Source organism: Plectropomus leopardus, chromosome 10 (genome assembly GCF_026936395.1).
Source record: "Plectropomus leopardus strain MGB_pleo_1.0 chromosome 10, ASM2693639v1, whole genome shotgun sequence".
Taxonomy (NCBI): domain Eukaryota; kingdom Metazoa; phylum Chordata; class Actinopteri; order Perciformes; family Serranidae; genus Plectropomus; species Plectropomus leopardus.
Window position 1 is genome coordinate 6,683,514 of NC_142185.1, and position 21,428 is coordinate 6,704,941.

Below are 21,428 nucleotides of genomic sequence, written 5' to 3' on the forward strand. Positions count from 1 at the left end.
GAAAACTCATTTTTAGAAAACAGCTCTAAATGATATGTATTGTAAAACTGAAAGAAAATCATATTAGACACGGGTAAAAACATTAATTAACAGATATCATTATTAAACTTCCCCAGTTGATGACTTATTGTACATTAAAACTGTTACTTTTTTGTATTGCAAATTTTCAGAAATTTTATTTTTAAATATGCAATTTAGACATGATCTTATTAAATAGGCACTTTATGATTACATTTCCAAAACAAAAATCTGAACTAAAATGGAAACCTAAATATGTATTTTGGATTTTGTCTTACCACCAGTTTGAAAAAAGACGTTATGGAAACAAAATAGCCCAAAATCTTAAAATGCTTAAAATGTTTTCACCTGGTGTGTCACTATAATTGATTCGTCCAAAGCCAGAAAAATAATTGGCAATTGTTTTGATCACTGAATAATTTTTTAATCTTTTATTTTGAAGGAAAAAAAACAATTGCTGATTTCATTCTTATTTGATGTGAGAATTTGATACTTTCTTCTTTGTGATATGTATTCAACTATTGGTTGAATAATACATACCACATGAGAACACTTTCACTGCTTTCTGACATATTATTCACAAAGCAATTAATTGATAATGAAAATATAAAATTTGTTGAATATACTGTTGTTAAATTTGTAAGTTATATACATAGGCGTGCCTTAAAGCTACTCTGTTCCCCTATGTGTTTTGCAGGGCTCAACAAAGTCTTCAAAGAGCATGGAGTCCCGGCGCAGACCATCCAGGTAGGAACACTTCTCTTCTATAACTTTCCCATAAAAGGCTTCATTCAGTTCAAAATATGAAGCATTTGAAATTAAACGCTTTGATGTAATCTGATATTTGTCGATTTGACCCGTGGAATTAGCGAAGCAACATGCCCTGTCACTGAACTAGACCTCACACTGTTATGTTGGATACAAAAATATTTGGTGTCGGCCCCTCTCGCCTCGGTCCCTGGGGAGTCACAGATGTTGTCAGTTGTGTAATTAATGTGTAAAACTTGACACCACGACAGGTCATGCTGAGGTGCTGCGCTCAGCTTGAGTGACAGTTTGAGTCCCTGGCAGCGAGTCAGAGGGTTGATACAGAGTTATAAAAACAGTTCGGATACGTCTTTTAACAGCACATGCAGAGTGTTTGATGCAGTCATTCTCCATCCATAAAAAGGGAAAATCAAAGGCTTTTTAAAAGTGCAGAACAGCAGTCATAACAGTTGTCTCTTATGTAATGTTCGAGCTAAATGAAGGTATCCAATCAAACTAATGAGCCCAGACAGGCTTATTTTCATTCTGATAACGTTTTCATCTGTATGGAGGTTTGTGCTGAACAATGCAGCTGATGCACGGATAACACGCCCTTATCCACAATGCAAAATAGTTTGAGGAAATAAACATAGTATAGACACTGTTTAGTTTTTTGGTACGTTTTTGAAATTTTCTCAGCTGGTTGTACACAAATGCACCACAGAAAACAATGTCATTCATTCCCAAACATAACATGTTATACACTATTGCGAAGACGTTTTGGACGTTTTGATTTGGAAATGTGCATAACACTGTAAATATTATGCCTAAATTCTTACAAAATGAAATGTAATGTAGGTCATTCTTATTGGGGATGCATGGTATAGATTTTTGTCAGCCAACACTGACAACAGCTAATTACCTGTTTTTCATGCACTGTAAAAAATAAACTATTTGTTTTAACTTAAACAAGTTAGTGTCCGAGCTGCTTTAAAATTTTAAATCGACAGAATTTGAGGAGACAAGTTGAGATAATTTTGTTGTGATTCTACTTGTCCTCTTCTATTCAGTCAACCTAAACATTTAAGGCAACCTGGAAACTAACATTTTCAAGATACAACAAATACTTTTACAGTACGGACGATGCCAATATGATAATTTCACATTTCTGTATTTTGAAAAGAAAATTGAAAAAAACCTTAAAAACCTGTTTAAAGGGTTAAATTAATGTACAAGTTTAAAAACATTGCAGACAATCAAATTTTCTGCTTCTAAAGTGTAACAGAGTTGAGAGTTTTTTTTCTTGCTCTACTACTGTGGGAAGCAAGGTCAGGGAGAGTTTAATTTCTGAGCCCAAAAACCAAAACAATGAGCTAAAACTGCTAAAAAGCTCTGAGAGTTCTAAGGCTTCTCAGAGTTTGGTGATTATTCCCTATGGTGTTGTCATTACATGAGACAAACTTTACAAAAAATTGATTCATTGTTCATTTAACAAAACAATGATTACACATGGTGCAGAAAGAATAAGTATCTAATCTTTTGCTATGTTGACATATAGTACAGAAAAAGATGATCAGTTCCGTCTAAATACTTTTAGTTTAATTTAGACAGATCATTGACCCCTGAGATCATGAGAAAGTGAAGATATTCAACATCAGGAAGTCCAGTATGGGGTCAAGCTGGGCTTTCTGTATTTTGAATAGGAGTCTCGGTTGTCCACTTTTTATTACCAAGAAATATCTGGTGGGATGTTTTACAGCCTCGTGTCTCAGGTTTCCTGATAAAACATTCCGACTTCACAGTTGGTGTTTGTCCAAATGCACAAATGAGATCACCGCAGCGCTGAAATTGAGCGTGGGGAGATAATGCGTCATTCTTTAAACGCAGAAAAAGAGCAATCGCTTCATCTCTGCAGCTGATGAGAAGCAGGTTGGCGCTCGGCCGGTCAGAGCATGCTGGTGGATCTGGAAGAGGACCAAACCACAGGTCTATATCGGCCCCCGACTGCACCCAGAGGCCAGAGACATACATATGCAGAGACAGAGAGGGAAGCAGAGGAGGAAAGGAAATACTAGAAAAGATGAAAAATAAGAAAAGAATGTTATACAGATACAGGTAAAGATATAAAGATATAAATACAAACTTTTGGCAAATCACAAACAAAAAAATCTGAAAAAACTGAAAGTGTGATGTTTATTGCAACGCGTGGGAGAGAAAATGTGTGACATATCAGTTTCTCCTCTATCGCTTGTAATGAATAATTTCCAGTAAGCAAGTTCTGAGTGGCTCCAGATGTTCAGTACAGAACAGGTTACAGTGCCTGTATAATAAACCTGGAGAGTTCTTCTCTCCCAGACATATGAGCAATTTCCTCAGGGGCCACTCACTGCTGACAAATGTGGGAACTATGCTGCAGTCTGAGCCACAAGGGCCCAGACGCCTCGCCCTTAACCTCTTCATCTCACTGTCCGCATTCTCTGTAGACAAGTCTTTTAGACAAGATCTAAAAAAGACAATATCCCTGGTATTTAAAGAAATAGTTCACCCCAAAACCTTGTCAAAAGTTGGGTTTCCATCACAGATTTGTGCAAAACTGAAGCAATATTTTCAAAATGTCAAAAACATAATTGCAAGATAATTGTGTTTTCATTGAGTTGACTTCTCCCCTCGCAATAACACTCCTAGAAGCATAGCGATGAATGTTCAAAACATTAGCAGGTTTATTTCTGCAACAACCGCAATAACTGGGGGACTGGGAGATGAGTGTTGGATTTTGAACTCCCAATGAAATCAGTCGACATTAGAATTAGGTGCGCTAGCTTTTTGGAGACATTTGACAATAACTTTGTGCTTTTTTTGCTCTGTTATTGTCAGTTTTTAGTACAGTCTGAGACTAAATTACAGTTTAATCAAGGAATTTTGACATTGTGTGAATGAATTGTAAGTGACTGCATTATTTTGGTGAACAGTTCCTTTACAGTCCCTTTCTTCCTCTTTCGACACATTTCTGACCTGATTTGACTCAAGTCCCCCAAAGACCATCACATTTTTGTTTAGTCTATGAGGTGCACACCTACTGTAATCCTTGCTATGCTGTGATATTTTCATAATCCGGCATGTTTAATCAATTTCTCCTGTTTCCCTGCACAGGCAGCCAAAGTCTGAAAACATAACATGTGTTAAACACAGAGGGGAGAGCTTAGTTTTTGGAGGCCAGTATGAGCCCCTCTGGGATGAAATGATGTCATTGTGAATATGGTATTTATGTGGTGTGTTGCCTCTTCCATATTAGGATATTTGTGTCTTGCAGAACAGTGTTGCGTTGTGTGTTCAGCTGAATCTAAGATGTAATTTGCTGTAGCGAGGACATTCATGACGTTGAGAAGTAAACAGACACATTTTTTATGCTCTGGATCTCAATCAGTGACTCTTTGGATATGGAATGATAGAGGTCCGTATTAAATTGCTGGAATGTGTCATGTGACAATGACACCATCTGAATTAGTTGTTCACGAGAAGATTTTTGGGAATTTATGCTTAATCTTTTCGTTTTGGCCATATTTCTCTCAGTACATGAAAGGAATGCATTTAATGCCTGTACACCTTTAAAAACAACACTTAGGAAATTTTTCTTATAAACAGTGAGGTCATTGCATAATGAGGGTTCAAGCTACACAGGAATCAAGACAATTTTGATTCCACCTGTCCCAATAATTGTCAGCAAAGCTCAGATTTTTTGATAGTTCTAAAGACTTTCTTGCCAGAGTTATGTGGTGTGAGATATTTGCATCTTTCTACTGCAGAGACAGCCTAGTTTCATGAAAAGATCTTTCCGGTGGTGAAATACTAGAGAAAGCATGAAGACACCAGCTTTAGGTCTTTAGGTACTCTTGTCTTGGGCATGCCATGGTTAAAGTGATCAGCTGATCTGACAAACACAAGCACATGTGCATAAATCACATGTGCTGCATTACTTCTGGGTATTTAATTCCGAGCTATCTTTTGCACTGCAGCAGTCCACCTCAGTTTTATTTCTGTTAAGTGGGGCCATTGATATGAAAAATTGCTGAGTGCAGATTGAATCTTCACACTGGAGGTTAAATGCTTGTCTGTATCTCTGATAGGAGTGTGAGTCTGCTGCAGGCCCTGGAGGAGAGCTACGAGTTGGACCTGATCTACATCACAGAGAGAATCATCTCCGTCTCCTTCCCCAGCAGCGTGGAGGAGCAGAGCTATGCTGCCAACCTGCGGGAGGTCGCCTCCATGCTGCGCTCCAAACATGGCCACAATTACCTGGTACAATTTTCCTGTTTGCATCTGGATGATTCTGGCAGGAAGACAGTAATTCACTTTCAAAATAAGTAAATAGCTTTAAAAAAGAGTCAGTCGAGCTGCCCTGCTCAGCTGATCATCAGCTGATCTCTTTTAGACCCAAATATCTACACACACAGTCACATAACACAGCGGTTATGTATTACATCTCTGTACATCTGATGCTGTTTTTATTGCAGTCTGATGTTCAGTGGCTGCTACTGCTGTCAAGCCGAACAGTCAACACTCAAAATTCGTGTTCACCTTTTTAAGTCTCAACACCTACCACCACCTTTGTATGTGTGTAAAAGAGTGTTTACGCACCATTCATTTAAATAGTGAACAGAAGATGGCCAAGAATTGATCCCTGTGGCGCACCCCTAGTAAACAACAGGTATTGACGATTTGCTAAACACCCTCCCCAAAGTGGTGATTTTCCAATAATGGCTTAGCAAGTATATCTTGGTACTGCAGATCTGTTCAAAGAGAAATTTAAAGTTTCATCAGAAAAAGTCTTACAAGTTAGCGTGATAGTGAGTTTTTCCTTCCCCTGCTGTTTCTGAAACATTTCTAAAACCAAAAACACAACAGCAAATGTTTAAACATTGTGTTTATATATATATATATATATATATATATATATATTTTTACATTTGTACATACCTAATTATTTGAAACTTTGTGTGACCTTTGTTAGTGTAAAGAATGATCACCATGAGAGCAAATTAAATAATGTATAATAAAGCATTTCTTCTTCTCTCTAAATATATAATTAAGTAGCATTTATAATTTATTTTTGCCTCTTCCTCAGCTGTTCAACCTCAGTGAGAAGCGCTATGACATCAGCCAACTTAATCCAAAGGTAAAGTTCTCCTCTCCTCTCCTCTCCTCTCCTCCATATATACATTTATGTAGTACATGTATAAATTATTGCAGTACATATATACATTTATTATGTTTACATACTTGTGTGTGCCTGCATTATAGATCTATATTACCATATACATTTTTTAAAATTCAACACTATAGTATGACTTTTTCCTTTTTTTCAACAAAAAATACAAATAAACTTTTTTGGCATACTTCACTATACCTTTTTTTTTTTTTTCATTTTTTTAGACCTGCTATGCTAGTTTTTCAACACACTTTACTATAACATGTTTTTTTAAGGTTTTCTGGAAACTCTAAAGAAATCCTTTTTTTTTTAGCAAGATTTCAGGTTTTTTAGACATGCTATACAATAATTTTTTTTAATATGCTATACTGTGCCTTTTCTTTTTTAGGATTTTATCTGTCTGTCTGTCTGTCTAGATATACAAATTCACAGAATCAAATGTAAAAATAAAAGCCATTAGTAGAGAGTAAATAGAGTAAAAGAAAAGGCAGAGTGTGAGCTGTGAGAAGATGAACTCCACCTGTAATGTGTTTCTGTGTCGGTTGTCTCTGAGGCTGCGACATGCACAGACATATCTTGCTACTTCTATTTTCTCCAGGTGGATATTGCACCTTACTCTGGTCAGAGTATATCAAAATCATTGTGTTTAACATGTAATGTTTGTTAAGATCTTTGCCCTCATATCTCCAGTTGTGCTACATTGTAGCAGGATCAGTCTGACTGACAGCCTCTCTCCTCAGGTGTTGGACTTTGGCTGGCCTGACCACCATGCTCCTGCTCTAGACAAAATCTGCAGCATCTGCAAGGCCATGGACACCTGGCTGAGTGCAGACAGCCACAACGTGGTGGTCATACACAACAAGGTGAGAGACGAGAGGACGCTGCTGTGAGAATGGGACAAGTATGTGTAGACAGTAGAGGGTGCTCTCAGGCTCCTGTCAGGACCCCCACCTCCTGAGGCTGCAGCTGTTGTGTGTGTAGTGATGTTCTCCTTGAGTGAAATGCTGACATTCAGGGTGGAGTGTGTCTGTGTGCTTGTTTTGCTTGGGTTGTGCTGGATGAATGTTAGGAAAACACAAATTAGGGAAGTGAGGCACGCCGCTCATCATGGCTGCTTCGGTTTATTTACTCTTTAACTCGTAACATAAAAGCTAGATTGACCAATACTTTCCTGTTGTTGGCAAAATGGACTTGCATCACATTATGCCCTTGTGGCAAACCACACTCACAATCTGGCTCCTCGATATGCCGACACAGGCCATAAAAACTATATCCAACTACTAGACCGAGATCCTAACTGCAATACCTAATCATTTTCGCGTTAACCCCAGTGTGTCCCTGATTGTGTTTTGCAACATCAAAATTAACCATGGGATCCCTGCCTCATTCCACTATGTTCCCACAGGGAGGTTACAAACAAGCTGGCTGCCATAACAACTGGTGTTATTTTACAGCCGGTTGAGTAATGCAGCTGATGAGTGTGAGTGTGGGCCTGGAGGTTGTGGTGGTCACTAAGGAAGCAGGCTGTGTTGGGTTTTCTCATATCAACAAATCATTTCCACTGGGCTCCACGCTGTGTAAGTGGCCATGATATTTATAACGTGGAACGTATTAATCCTCCACAGTGACCCTTGTTTTAAAGATGAATGGACATGTAAAATGAATGCAATCCGCAATGTTGCCATAGTAACAAATGCTTGGTCTTTAGCTTAGGGAACTACCCTTTCAATGCTCAGCCGGTTTATTTTTTATCATATAAATAGTCACATAAAGAATGTTTTAAGATTGAAATTGATATTACTAATGTAAGCAGATCTTTAAAGGGGTATTCCACCAATTTTCACAGTTAGCTAACAAGTCTTAATAAGTCTTCTGTGGTTCCGAAGCAAGCAAGTCAAAATGAACAACTCTAATAATATCATCACGCTTCGGCTCGTAAACTTGACAAAAATTTGAACGCAATGCTTTTGTTTTTGCTCACATTTTTACAGGTTTTTGTTAAAGATGTCAGACTTTTAATTCTCTTTAATAGATACATTTCTTTCAAATTTTGGTTACAAATTTGTTAAATTCTGTTCGGTTCTTTTTCCACTATAATCCATCTACCTGCTCCAAGTTTTAAGGGAGCATGTCATTGGCATGCTGACTACAGGATTGTCCACCAGAGCTATTGCCAATAAACTTAATATTCATTTCACTTCCATAAGCCGTCTACAATGTCATTTTCCTGAATTTGCCACACAACCTTAAATCAGTTACAGTGACAAACTACTGACAGGTCAAGAACCTGCTGAGGAAGATGAGTTTGCAGATGAGCTTCCCTTAGTCAGTTTGTGCAGAAATGCTTTGCTTGCACATGTTATTAATTGTGGTCTGTGGTTGTGAAGCTGGTTGGATGTACTGCCAAATTAGCAAATAAAACACAGGAGATGTCTAATGAAATGCCTAGCGAAATGACCATTCATAGACAAAATGAAAATAAATGCAGGATCCTGCAACTTTGGATTCTGACCTAAATTGCAGACTAAAAGTCAGAATACAATCAGAATACATGTCTCTAGTAATGCTTAACCTGGAAAGAAAATTCTTTTCTGTAAAGATTTTGAAGAATTTTTCTTTGAGCTTTGTTGTGACCCAAGGCGGGGAAATCTGACTATTGTTTGATTGATGTCTTTTTAGGGTAACCGAGGCAGGACTGGAGTGGTGGTGGCAGCCTACATGCATTATAGCAACATATCTGCCAGGTAGGTGTACAATTTTAACTACACCTGTAGATGGGAAGGTTGCAGCACACTTTGAGGACTAATCCACACATAGAAGGGTATTTTTGTAAAAAAAAAGTAGTTTTTAAGAAATACCCTGTCCACACAATCACTTTTACATATATATTTTTAAAAACATCTGCCCAAATAAAAACACAAAAACACAATTAAAGCGCTGTCAAGAGCATGTGATACCAATACACGGTGAAATATTTGTAACCCTAAAGCCATGCAAAGAAGAGTAAAAAGACATTAGCAAATCAGGAGCATGAAAGTAAGCCATTACCCTGCAGTGACCTCTGCAGCACATTCAGTAAAAGGTAGATTTATTTGTCATTTTTTAAATGTGGTTTAAAAAAAAATATGAAAAAAGTGTATGTACAGACATGTTAAAAGTCCTGTTAACAGGTTCATACTAACAGTAGTTTGGCATTGTACTCCATTGCATGAAATGTTGCCTTGTTTATGACGCCTCAAAAAGGAGAAAATGGCTCACACAGACGTTACAAGCCAAAAATTCAGTTTTCCCTGTATAAAAGTCAACAATGAAAATGACGATTCTTTTTTTAAATCTGTACCCTGGAAAGAGTTTAACAGAAGATTTTTCTGAGTGACCTAAAACTTTTTGTGTGTGGATGAAAGACCAAAACGCATTGAAATTTTACTTTTTTAAATATATCCCCGTAAGTGTAGACGATGCTTAGGAGAGAGGGGAGAAAGAAAAAGTAATTTTCTAGAAACACAAACAAATGAATACAAATAAAACAGGGAGAAAGGGGACTTATGAGGAGGAGACATGAGAGGAAAAACTAGATAAACCAGCATTGTTCATCATCACAAGACCGCAGCCCACATCGGAAGAACAGATGGAGATGTAATGAACAGAAATAGGAGGGGTGGAACATGAGACTGTGGACAACAATTTTATTTGGAGAAATCCAGTAGAAAAGTGTTTGATAAAAAAATTATGAGCAGAAAGCAATAGGTTAGCGTTAACCGTCAGAGGATCATAAGACTGAAATCATAAGTGCCCGCTTTTCTTTCTTTTTTTATTGGATTTGTTTTTAGATATCAAAGAGAGAGAAACAAAAACAAGTAAACACAACAAAACTGTGAACAATCAAAAGAGCGCATGACTTCCTGTTGTTTTTGAAATCATTCACAAATCATTTTAAAGCTGGTATGAAGTCTCTTTGAAAATATAATATCAAAATGTGGGAAGGAGCATAAAAACACTGTGACACTTTCCATATGGGAATGCAGATGTTTCTGAAAATATTGCAATACTGTGTACTGCATGGAAAATCTTCAGATCCAGATCCACTTGGCTTGTATTGCATGACGTGATAGGAAATACACTGAATCATATGCATGATCTATTTCTGAAGACCTTGTCAGAAAATTATTTCCCTATTGTTTTGTGTCATGTTCTTGTTCAGTTTTTCAGGTGCAAATGATGTAATTCTATGCCTATTTTTGGGCTGACACCTGTGTGCAGCGTGATGTCTGACTTTAGGAATGCTGAAGGAGGATTTTGCATGAAACATGCCTTTGCATTAAAAGAAATGTCTGCATGGGTCATGGTGGGGAGACTTTTCAGATGTCTGAGTGTTTTGAAAGTAACCTCATGTGTGCAATTATTTTTCTGTCGGGCTGCAGTGCTGACCAGGCTCTGGACAGGTTTGCCATGAAGCGATTCTATGAAGACAAAGTGCTTCCTGTAGGACAGCCGTCTCAGAAAAGGTCAGTCTTCTCTCTTTGTAGTATGAGTTTGACCCAAAGTGAACTGTCCCACAAAGAAGTCTTTCTACAAACTAAAAGTACTTAAAGCTGCATTTATTGATTTTAAGGCCACGTGGGGGCAGCAGAATAAGCTGACTGCACTGTTAAAGTCAAACATGTTAGCAAACAATGTTTTTGTCCAGTCTCCAATCTCCTCTCCTCTGATTTGCTTTCTGCCAACTCCTGAGAAATCTTTGTGGCTCTTTAACTGCTTAATGATCTGCTGTGTTCATCCAAATCATTCACCAGAAAAAGTGTAAGCAGTACACATTTCTGCAAACCCATTTACATTGCATTTGTGTGTTATTGTGTAGTAGATACATCAAGACTTTTGATTATAATGCTGTGGTTAATGTGTGGTTATTTTTTGTCACAAAAAACACTTGGACTTGAAAAGATCATGTTTTGGCTTAAAATACACACATTTACATGCAAAAGCTGCTGGAAAAGCAATGACAGGTTGCTAAAATTCATTTATGTTCAGCAGCATAAAAGCCACTGGAAAAGTGTTTACAGATTGCTTAAAAATGCCAACATTTACTTGCACAAAAGCTGAGGAAAATCTTTAACGGGGTGCTGACATTTACTCGCACAAAGGCAGCTGGAAAAGCATAGATTGGCTGCTAAAATGAGCCTATATTTGGAAGCACAAACGCCAGTGGAAAAGGATTTAACAGGTTGCTTCACAACACAACTGTTTGCTGCATAAATGCCAATGGAAAAGCACCGTCAGATTGCAATAAAACCACTGAAGCACGTTGGCGCAAAAGTTGCAACAAAAGCATTGATGCTTTGCTAAAAAACATTGATGTTTGGTAGCACAAAAGCCACTGGGAAAGCATTCGCGGGTTGCTTAAAAACACCCACATTCTATGGCACAAAAGCCATTGTAAAAGCATTGACGGTTCACTAAAAAAAAATGACAACTCTAATGGGTTCCAAAAATAAACTTATTAACATTTGCCCCATAAAAGCTGGGGGAAAAGCATTGATGGGTTGCTGAAAAACATTGACGTTCGTTTGCACAAAAGCTGCTTGAAAAGCATCGATGGGTCGCTAATAACACTTGCATTGGTGGCACAAAACGAAAAGCGCTCAGGGGTTACTAAAAAAACCTGACTTTTAGCAGCTCGAGCCACTGGAAAAGTTCTGATGGGTTGCTTTAAAACACTTGACGTTTGCCTGTACAAAAATCACTGAAAAAGCATAAATGGGTCAGTTTTGAACACTAACGTTTGCTGGCACAAAAGCTGCTGGAAAAGCATTGACAGGTCGCTAAAATACACAAAAACTGCTGCAAAAGCTGTGCTGGGTTGCTAAAATATACTCACCTTCTTTTTGGGTTGCCACTACATGGAATCTCGTCACATTACACTTATCCAGTTGATCCAATGTTGATATTATTTTGTGCAGCTTGAAAGTATTGAGTGAATTGATTGACTTTACCGTAAAAACATGTTGAAAGCCTGGAGGTCAAAGACTCCTTGTGGTGATGAACACAGGATTATACCCTCATCCCTTTGATGTAAAACATGCAGAATCATGATACAATTTAACAGACAGGTACCTAGCTTCATGTTTACTTCTTCCTTTACTCCACCTCTGCAGGTATGTTGAGTACTTCAGTGGCTTGCTCTCCGGACACATCAAGATCAACAACAAACCCCTGTTCCTTCACCACGTCATCATGCACGGCATCCCCAACTTCGAGTCTAAAGGAGGTGAGTGTCATGCACAGATGTGCGTGCATACATAAGGACCTTTAAAAACATTATTTATTTTTAAACAACTTTTTAAAAATTGTGTTCCAGGTTGTCGTCCTTTTTTGAAAATCTACCAGGCCATGCAGCCCGTGTACACATCTGGCATCTAGTAAGTCTTAAAACATACTCAAATGCTTTTACAAGATTCCAGGGATAGCAAGTACACAATGGCTCAGTAATAAAAAAAAAACCCTGATTTTCCTTTATAGCCTCTATTGTAACTCCCCTGCCCCCTAATATCCACATCCAACCTCACTCCTGCCGGTTTGCGCTCTGTGCTTGCCTCACATTATTGTATTTAGCTAGCCTCCCCAGCTGCAGGCTCTGGTTTCCCCACTTTAGATCCTGCAATCACTTCTGGTGTTATTTGGGAGCAGGGAGCCAATGAAACAGGCAGACAGGCCTCTGCGTGGACGCCTGCAGGGTTTTCCTGTGAGAGGACCCTGCTGGTTCCCAGGGCCAGACAGGAAATAATGGATTCTATGATTTTTTTGTTGTTGTTGTTTTGGGAAAAGGGGAGTTAGAGGAGAAGACGGGGAGCTGCACTGCCCTCAGATGGGCCAGGCGAGCATACAGGCTCTATATACACCACATTCAAAGTACTACAGTTTATATTTAATACAGACGCAATGAGCTTGTTTTTATTTAAAAAAAAACATGCATGCCGAGGTCAGATCATGCAGTTCCCATAACTAAAAGTACACTTAATGAAACAATAGATCAACAGATTTTCATCTTTCAGCAGTCGCAAGGGCTTGGCTATGGCAGCATGAGCTGGAAGACTACAAGACTCAACAATAAAAAGGACACAATACGGCAGACTTTAATTGAAATCACATTTATTTTCCACAAACAGTCATGCAGTGTAGTGAAATTTGTGAAAGCAATTAAATCAAAGTAAAAAACTGACAGAATAGAATACTTAGAATAAAATAAACTATGGATGCGTGATACTGGATGTTTTTCTGTTCAGATCCGTTATGCAGATGTTACAACTCATTTGGCAAGTAACCATTACCAATGTCGATATGACCACTTTTTTCCCCACCTAATTTTAATTACCATTAAGTCTCTTCTATAGTGGAATTAATTTCATGTTATGCATAAAATATAATGCTTTTCAGTGTTTAATATTCATTCATTGTGCTGGGCCAGACCGGCAGCAACAGAAGTACAAAATCAAAATATACAACTCCAAAAACAAACAATATAAAATAAAAAAAAAAAACACAAAATAAAGTTACCCCAAGGAAGGACTGAAAAGTATGCTACCACATTCTATAAGTAAACCATAAAAATAAGACAATTCAAACACCAGCTAAGATAAATCCTGACACTGGCTTGTAGAAAATAACATATTAGAGTCCTGCAACAGAGCTTTGAAACAGCCTTGAGGAGCCAACAAATGCATCTTCAAGTCTTTTGCAGAAGATTCCTCATATATGGAGCTGTAGACATAAAGGCTCTTTTGCCAAACTTTGTACAAACCCTAGGTATAGACAATAAGAACAAGTTCTGTAAATGGAGAGTGTAGCCATTTTCATTTTTTTCCTAATGTAGACATATGACCCAAAAATGAGTTTGTGGGTCAGAAAACCAAAACAATAAGCTGAAAGATGCTAAAATGATCAAATTTTTTGTTGTGCTGAGGAGACCTGCAGAGCTGGGTGATGATTCTCTGTGGGTTTGTTACTACAAGCAACACCTATTACATCACAAATACTCATATAATCCATTGTTACTATAAAAATGTTTTTAGTGCAGTTTTAAACTCCCAGTGTCCTACCTGCCTGCCATTCTTTTTCTTTTTTTTTAAACTGTTGAGCATTTATGGCATGTTTTTACTGTAAACAGTAAAGCCTGGTGGTGTTAAACTCTTTCTACCATGTTGATTCTTACAATACTGTAAATACTATAAACACATTCGCAGCACACGCCATAACTGAGTGTGACACAATCCATGCACATGTACTTCCAGTCTGTCAGCCGCTTCCAGCCCCAGATCACATTCCTCCCTGCTTTCTCTCACATGCTCTCCATTAGCACTCTCCAGCCTTTGATCTCCCAGTTAGACAATCATGTCGACACTAATGCCCAAAATTAGCCCAGCGCTGCACCGCTGTTACGCTCCGTGATGGCCACTGTTAGAGTAAACAAGGGATTGTTAGTCGACGATGGAGATCATGTGGTTGTAATACCCAGACAGGCGACATCAAAAAGAAAAGGGATGCAGCGGAGGGATGTTGGATTGTACAGTCAACATTTTTACTGCAATAATGATGGAAGCAGGCCTGTTATCTAACATGCTTTGGCTTTTTTTGTTTCTTTTACAGTAATGTTCAGGGTGACAGCCAGACCAGCATCTGTATCACCATCGAGCCCGGTCTTCTTCTGAAAGGGGACATCCTGGTAAGAATGGGAGGGATATATAAATAAATGAATAGACAAATAAATAAATATATAGAAATAATAGTAATAATAAATAAATTGATAAATAAATAAACATATATTTATACACACACACACACACACACACACACATATATATAATAAATTAACTTATTTTTTATTTTTTTATAGCATTTTTGTACAAAGTGACAAAGCGATTTTCAGAAAAGCAACAAGGCAGCAATAAAACAAGTATAAAATAAAAAGTATAAGAAGTTTTCACTTAAAAAACTACCCACAATTGATGGCTAAAAAGCAGCTGGAAAAACAAGACAGGTTACTACAAAACACCTGTGTTTGGAGTCAAAAATGCTCCTGGAAAAACAACAAAGACTCAAAAACAGCTCATTTTGTTGTCTGTTGGTCTCAAAAAGTGGTCTGCACTTTGTGGAAATTATTGACATAATCAGTTTTAGTGATTCCACTTAAACCAGTTAAATAAAACAAAATCCAGTGCCTGCAACACTTATTTAAGTCGGTTAAGTTGGAACTATAACATATAGTTTAGCTGGGCTCTTAATTAAATCCAATTTGACCAGATAATAACATGGAGGGATGATAATAACGGGGACATATTAAATATTCCTAAATGCTTTCGTATTAATGAAAGACTTAAGGAGGGATTTAAAAGATGCTAATGATGTAGCGAGTCTGCACAGTGTGGGGGCTCTGACAGCAAAGGCACGGTCACCTTTTGTCACAAGCTGAAAACGAGAAACGAGCAGAGCTGCATCCACTGATCTGAGGCAACACATAGGTACATAAGGGGTCAATAAATCCTTAATGTAATTTGGAGAACTACTTTATAATTGAAACGGACAACATGACATTTCCCCTAGGAAAATTCAAAACATTTTTGAGTGTTTTGGCAGCTGCAGGATTTTTGTTGTTTATTAGTACTGAGGTGTTCTAGTTGGTTATTCCATGTGATGTTGGGCATATGTACTGAATGCATATGCTGCAGCAGTTTATAGTGTCCATTCAGAGAAGAAATAGGGCCATAAAAACCAGAGGGAAGACAGTTGGACTGAGTCCTATACCACAGTTTATAGACCCTCATTAGCACACAATATGTTCGCTGGAAACTATGACGTCAAAATGGCAATGTACTTCCCTGAACTTCCTCTCCAACAGCATCTGGGACACATAGGCTGCTATTTAGCATGACATAAGCATTGAAAAGTAATTTGATTGGATATTTTTAATTCTGCGTGAGAGATGTTTTCACATTTTGAGAGTTTTTCTTTTTTTTTTGGACTTTTAAAACATAGGAGAGAGAACCTCAATAAAGTAGCACCTGTGGCTCATTTTGCATTCGGTTCCAGCAGAAGAACTGCACACATCAGCAAAGTTTCTGCTTCTGCTGTCATTCAGGCCATAACGTTATCCATGAGATGTCCTCGGGGCTCATAATTTCAGTGTGGAGAATTTCAGAGAAGCACTTACTGTAAGCGCATGGCTGTTCTGTTTTGGCTCCTCAGTGCTGAGCTCATATCTCATCCTTTATTTAAGACGGACTAATGGATTCTGCTGAATGCATCATCGAACTGAGCCGACGCTCATCATTATTCAGATAACACAGGGAATGTGAGCTGCAGCCTTATGGCATAATGGGAGAGACATTAGTCAGCGTGGAGTGTGCTCCTGCATTTTAAACTGCACTGGCATGTGTTTGTGGGAATGAGTTGGGGATAACATGACTGCCAAAAAATGACTAATTACTGAATGGTTAGATTAAAAAAAGATCATCACAGAGGAAAACCTGTATAAACATGATTCAAATTTTTTAGGTTTTGGCTTCTCTCGTCAGTGAGTGTTAGTCATTTTAATGTCCAGTTTCAAGTGAAAATTTTAAAGGAATAGCTCAACATTTTGGTAAGTGTGGTTATTTGCTTACTTGCCAAGAGTTTGAAGTGAAGTTCAATACCAATTTAATGTTTGTACAGTAAATATGAAGCTAAGTCAACTTATTCTGCCAGTGACACCAGAAACTGGAAAATGACTCACCTGCCTGTCTCAATTACTGTATCATATCATGTTTGTTAAATATGGACAATGGACTTAATATATTAAGTCTATTGTCCATATTTTTTTGTATATATACAAAAAAATGTAAACGCAAGAGAAAACGATATTTGTGATTATAATTACATATTTTAAATTATGTTACACAATTTAAAACATTTTTAAAAGTGTCTTTCCAAGTCTTGTTTGTTGTTTCCTCTCTTATTATGTTCTTTTATTTCTTTCTTTTTTTCTTTTTTCTTTTACTAATTTCTTGCTTGTTTTTAGGTTATTTCTTCTTTCAATGCTCATTGCCTTCTCGTGTTTTTTTTTTTCAAAAAATCATAATTTTTTTCAGGTATCAAAGGGTTAAAGGGTGTACTTGCATTATTGCGCAATTATATTATCATTATATCAGTGGCATAAAATGGTCTAAAAAGTTGTGACAGGCCTAACTTCCACTTAGATTTATTTATTTATTTATTTTCTTTTGCAGAAATTTAACAAATAGAAAATAACATAAACAAAAGTAAGCTTTCAAGCTCTGCAAGAAAACAAATCAGCCTATTTTCCAAAATGTCAAACTGTTCCTGTAAGTTGTTTCATTCAGAGGAGAGAAAGGGGCTTTGGTCAGTTTGAAGCCTGTGCGTGAAAATGAAAATGTATTAGGGCTCTAAACACAACACATAAGCTTACAGTGAATGTTTGTCTTCTACTTTTTGTTCTCAAGCTTGGCTCAGCAGCGTTGTTTTCCTCGTGAAACGGACCCCTCAGTGGGAGGTTTTCACCATATCCCAGAAAGCTGCGCTAAGCCACAGGATGCTCTGCCTCGCCTTCCTCTCGTCCTCCGTTCTTTATGTGCTTGTGTAGATTTGGGAACTTTATATGTTTAGGACTTTTTTTTGCCGCACAAGTAGAAAATAGATTTGTGGAAAGCAAGTCAGTCCCACCCTCCTAAAAATCAAATTTCAGTTTTGTTTTTAGCTGATATTCCTACAATTTTTTTTTCGTCATATGGTTAATTGTATATAATTTTCTCAGTTTTTTAGTCTTTACAGCCACAGTTTGTGAGCTGCACATTGTTTGGGTTGAGAAATATTCCTCCAGTACCTGTAAATGTGAGGTCCTTGTAAAAAAGCTAACAGGTCCAGGCTGCCCATCAGGAAGCAGCAGGAGGGAGAGAGAAGATTTTCCTGTGTGGTGTTTTAGTGTCGCTTTTTAAGAGATTTGTGTTAGGAGAAACAGCGTGTGGAGAGGCCATACATTATGAGGGATATATATAAAACAGTCTTAAATGCTTTGTCTTGCTCTGAGCCAGTGTGGAGAAAAAGCGAGCAGTGAATCAAGCTGGCACGTCTTTGGCTTCTGCACAAAAATCATCTCATTTTCCGTTCACTTGATATTCTGAGCCAATTGGCACTGAAGCCATATTCAGCAAGTGATTCGACTTTGCAGTTTATTTCTGCTGAAAACCTTTATTTCTTATCAGAATCAACACTTTGTATAAAACATTAAGAAATTGCAAATCTGCGATCCAGCTCTTTTAAGCCGTCCTGTTGAGCTCTGCTGGCACTATTTGATGCAAAGCTGCTTCTGTAACAGTCTTTTAATTTACTCTAAATGGGCTTTTTTTCTCCAGCTCAAGTGCTACCACAAGCGCTACCGCAGCCCGTGCCGAGACGTGATATTCCGGGTGCAGTTTCACACCTGCGCTGTCCATGACCTGGGGATTGTCTTTGGGAAGGACGAGCTTGATGAGACATTTAAAGGTATGACAATTCAATTCAGTTTTTATCTATAAAACCTGTAGTCGCAAATAACAGTTTGCCTCAGAGGGCTTTACAGCATGCTACATTCGTCAGTCCTTGGACCCTCACAGCGACTAAGGAAAAATTCCCCCCAAAAAAAGCCTTAAACATGGAAAAAAACAGTAGAAACCTCAGGAAAAGCGATTGAGGAGGGATGGCTCTTCCAGGATGCACAGACGTGCAACAGATTTCATAAAGAACAATAAAATTTCAGCAGGATGAAGTCCTCAGTATGTTAGATAACTGATATTATAATTTGTGTAAAAACATCTGAACCTTGTCAATACTGAATTCAGTAGATTTGCTGTATTTTAATCTGTTTTTTTCTTCTGTCTTTTTGCTGCTGCAGTGACCCATCAAGTAATAAATTCATCATTTTTTTGTAAACCAAACCCTCATGTTCCCTTTCTTATTTCCTGTGCACAGATGACAGGTTCCCAGAATATGGAAAAGTGGAGTTTATTTTCTCTTTCGGACCAGAGAAAATACATGGTAAGAATTAATGTGTCCGGCTTTTATGTGTACACTGGAGAATTTTCCACATTTCATTGTACTTTATTGCATGTTTGCCTTTAATGGGCAGAATATAGCAGAGACTGCAGACAGGGAATGTGGAGGAAATGACATGCAACAAAAGCTGCATTTGAACCATGGAGTTGCAGTTGTATGGATTTTAGGGCTCATTTGTACTCCCTATATGTACGAAGATAGATATGTCTGTTTGCAAAAAAAAAAAAAAATGTGCACAAATACGGACAAAATGAACACAGAGTACAGACAGAAGGCTCCATAAGTGTCAGTATATTAAGCATAAATGAGCCCTTTTCCAGTATGCCAGCATACACTCTTCACCTTAATACTTCTTATATTCTTATTTTGTTGTAAACATTTATTGGTTACTCGATGAATGAAAGAAACCCCTCAAAGACCTAAATCCATTATGAATCAAATAGAGTAAACATTTTGATCTCACTGTAAGTTAAAACATTATCACATTCTGAATGTGATCTGTTTCTGTGAGTCAAAGATGTTCATGTGCTCTGCTCTGTCTCTTTGTTCTTCGGGTCAAGGTGTGGATCAGCTGGAAAATGGGCCGAGCGTCTCGGTGGACTACAACACGCAAGATCCTCTGATCCGCTGGGACTCGTACGAAAACTTCAATCAGACCTGCGAGGACACCACAGACGGTGAGTACAGCTGATTGTATTTTGCATTTCAAACTTTCTGTACTGCACCCTCACTCACCCCCTTTGTCACAGAGTTGAATCCATGAATATGAAATCATGTACACATTAAGAGCAGAGTTAGATACAGTTTTAGATGTAAAATCATAGTGATTCATCTTTCACTTGTGATTTATGAGCGGGACAGACTGGACGATGACTTTTTTTGACCTATGCCAGCCGTACTCTAAACTACTTTTCTAGAAATGTCATTTTCACAGAAAAAATTCTAATTACTGAAGAGTTTTGCTAGGGCTGTGGCACACTCCCTTCGATCCTATGGTGTATTAAACTCAGTCCGAGCTGCACGAAGTCAGTCTTTTTCTTGTTCCTACAAAGTCAGACATGTTTGATATTATCATAAGATTTGGCTGTTTTTTTAGGGGATTCTCGAGGGGACAAGAAAAAGTCTTGTTTGTCTTGTACTGTGGAAAAGGAGGAGAAATTGGTGGAGTGAACACGACTTATTATTTAATACAGTGTGTATCTAATCCTCTAACCAGCACTAATTTTAGTGATAAATATTCATTTTTGAAACTTCTCATTCCCACGGTCTCATTCTCTTAAAATTACACAGCTAACCTATAGGGCTGATGACAAAATCCATAATGTAAAACTTGTACACAAATACAGTTTGCTCTATAGATTATATTGATGCTGATTTGACAAGGATGCTGTCAACATATGACAGCTTTTATCTTGTGTTTCTAGAATTATTTGTGTTTTTGTGGACCTGTAAGGAATTGATCACATGTCATATTTCTTAACCCTCTGAAGCCTGGATCAACATCCGTGTTCTTCAGCTGTGTTCAGATGCCTTTGACATGCATTTAAACCTCTGAAACCTGAGAAAATTGCTTTAAAAATATCTATATCTATATATATATATATATATATATATATATATATATATATATATATATATATGTATGGGAAAACATAATGAGCAGCTTGACATACAATGTCCTGCAAACTGAAAAAAAGTAAAAGTTGACAAGGAAATGAACTGAAAATAAGAAAAAACAAGGGAAATGACCAGCAAACTATATCTATAATTCTACTTTTTCCCCTGTCTTTCTTTTTTTTTAAAGCTTTCTCTTTTTTTGCAATGATTTTCAGCCAATATCCTGGTATTTTTTATTTTTGATACAAATTTCTTGCAAATTTTTGGGCCATTTCATATTAAGATTCTTTACTTTTTGTCAGAGTCTTCAAGTGTGTGGCAGGCACATATGTAGTGTCTGTGCAGATCCCCCGTGTGTTGTAAAGTTAACAAGCCGTTAATGTTTACAGCCGTGTCCACTTTAGGCTAACATGCAATAATTTCCCCCCAACTTGTATTTCGAACTTATTTTGAGTAAGTAAATTATCACGTTTATGTAATTACCACTTATAAGCAAACACCTCAGTAGGAGTTAATCAGCTGCACAAGCTTTCCTCTTCATCACTGAGTAGATTGTGTCTTGAGTTGTATTTTTAGTGACGTGCTCCTCGTGAACTCTGTTTGAAGGTCACTTTATGTGAATGTCATGTAAACTGTACATGTGACTTTGGAAATGCATTTTAATGTGGTTGAGAGGAAGCTGGATTTCTATTTTAGTTCCTGTTTTTCTTTCTCACTCAAACACGCACATAAACACACGTGAACAGCATATAACCGAGTTGAC

General features: G+C 37.6%; 1 protein-coding gene across 12 annotated transcripts in view; it reads left to right on the top strand.

Moving 5' to 3' along the window:
* tns1b (tensin 1b) overlaps window positions 1-21,428 on the top strand; it is a 217,433-nt gene that overhangs the window by 147,917 nt on the left and 48,088 nt on the right. For 9 of the 12 annotated variants that reach the window (XM_088082948.1, XM_088082951.1, XM_088082952.1 and 6 more), the window contains 12 exons: window positions 716-765; window positions 4,890-5,061; window positions 5,888-5,938; window positions 6,712-6,834; window positions 8,651-8,715; window positions 10,393-10,476; window positions 12,124-12,236; window positions 12,327-12,387; window positions 14,612-14,687; window positions 18,370-18,499; window positions 18,965-19,029; window positions 19,602-19,725. In XM_088082948.1, coding sequence (XP_087939074.1) covers window positions 716-765; window positions 4,890-5,061; window positions 5,888-5,938; window positions 6,712-6,834; window positions 8,651-8,715; window positions 10,393-10,476; window positions 12,124-12,236; window positions 12,327-12,387; window positions 14,612-14,687; window positions 18,370-18,499; window positions 18,965-19,029; window positions 19,602-19,725 — 1,114 coding nt within the window. Of the gene's footprint in view, window positions 1-715; window positions 766-4,889; window positions 5,062-5,887; window positions 5,939-6,711; window positions 6,835-8,650; window positions 8,716-10,392; window positions 10,477-12,123; window positions 12,237-12,326; window positions 12,388-14,611; window positions 14,688-18,369; window positions 18,500-18,964; window positions 19,031-19,601; window positions 19,726-21,428 lie in introns of all 12 variants that reach the window. The other 3 variants (XM_088082949.1, XM_088082959.1, XM_088082957.1) reach the window with 1 other exon arrangement.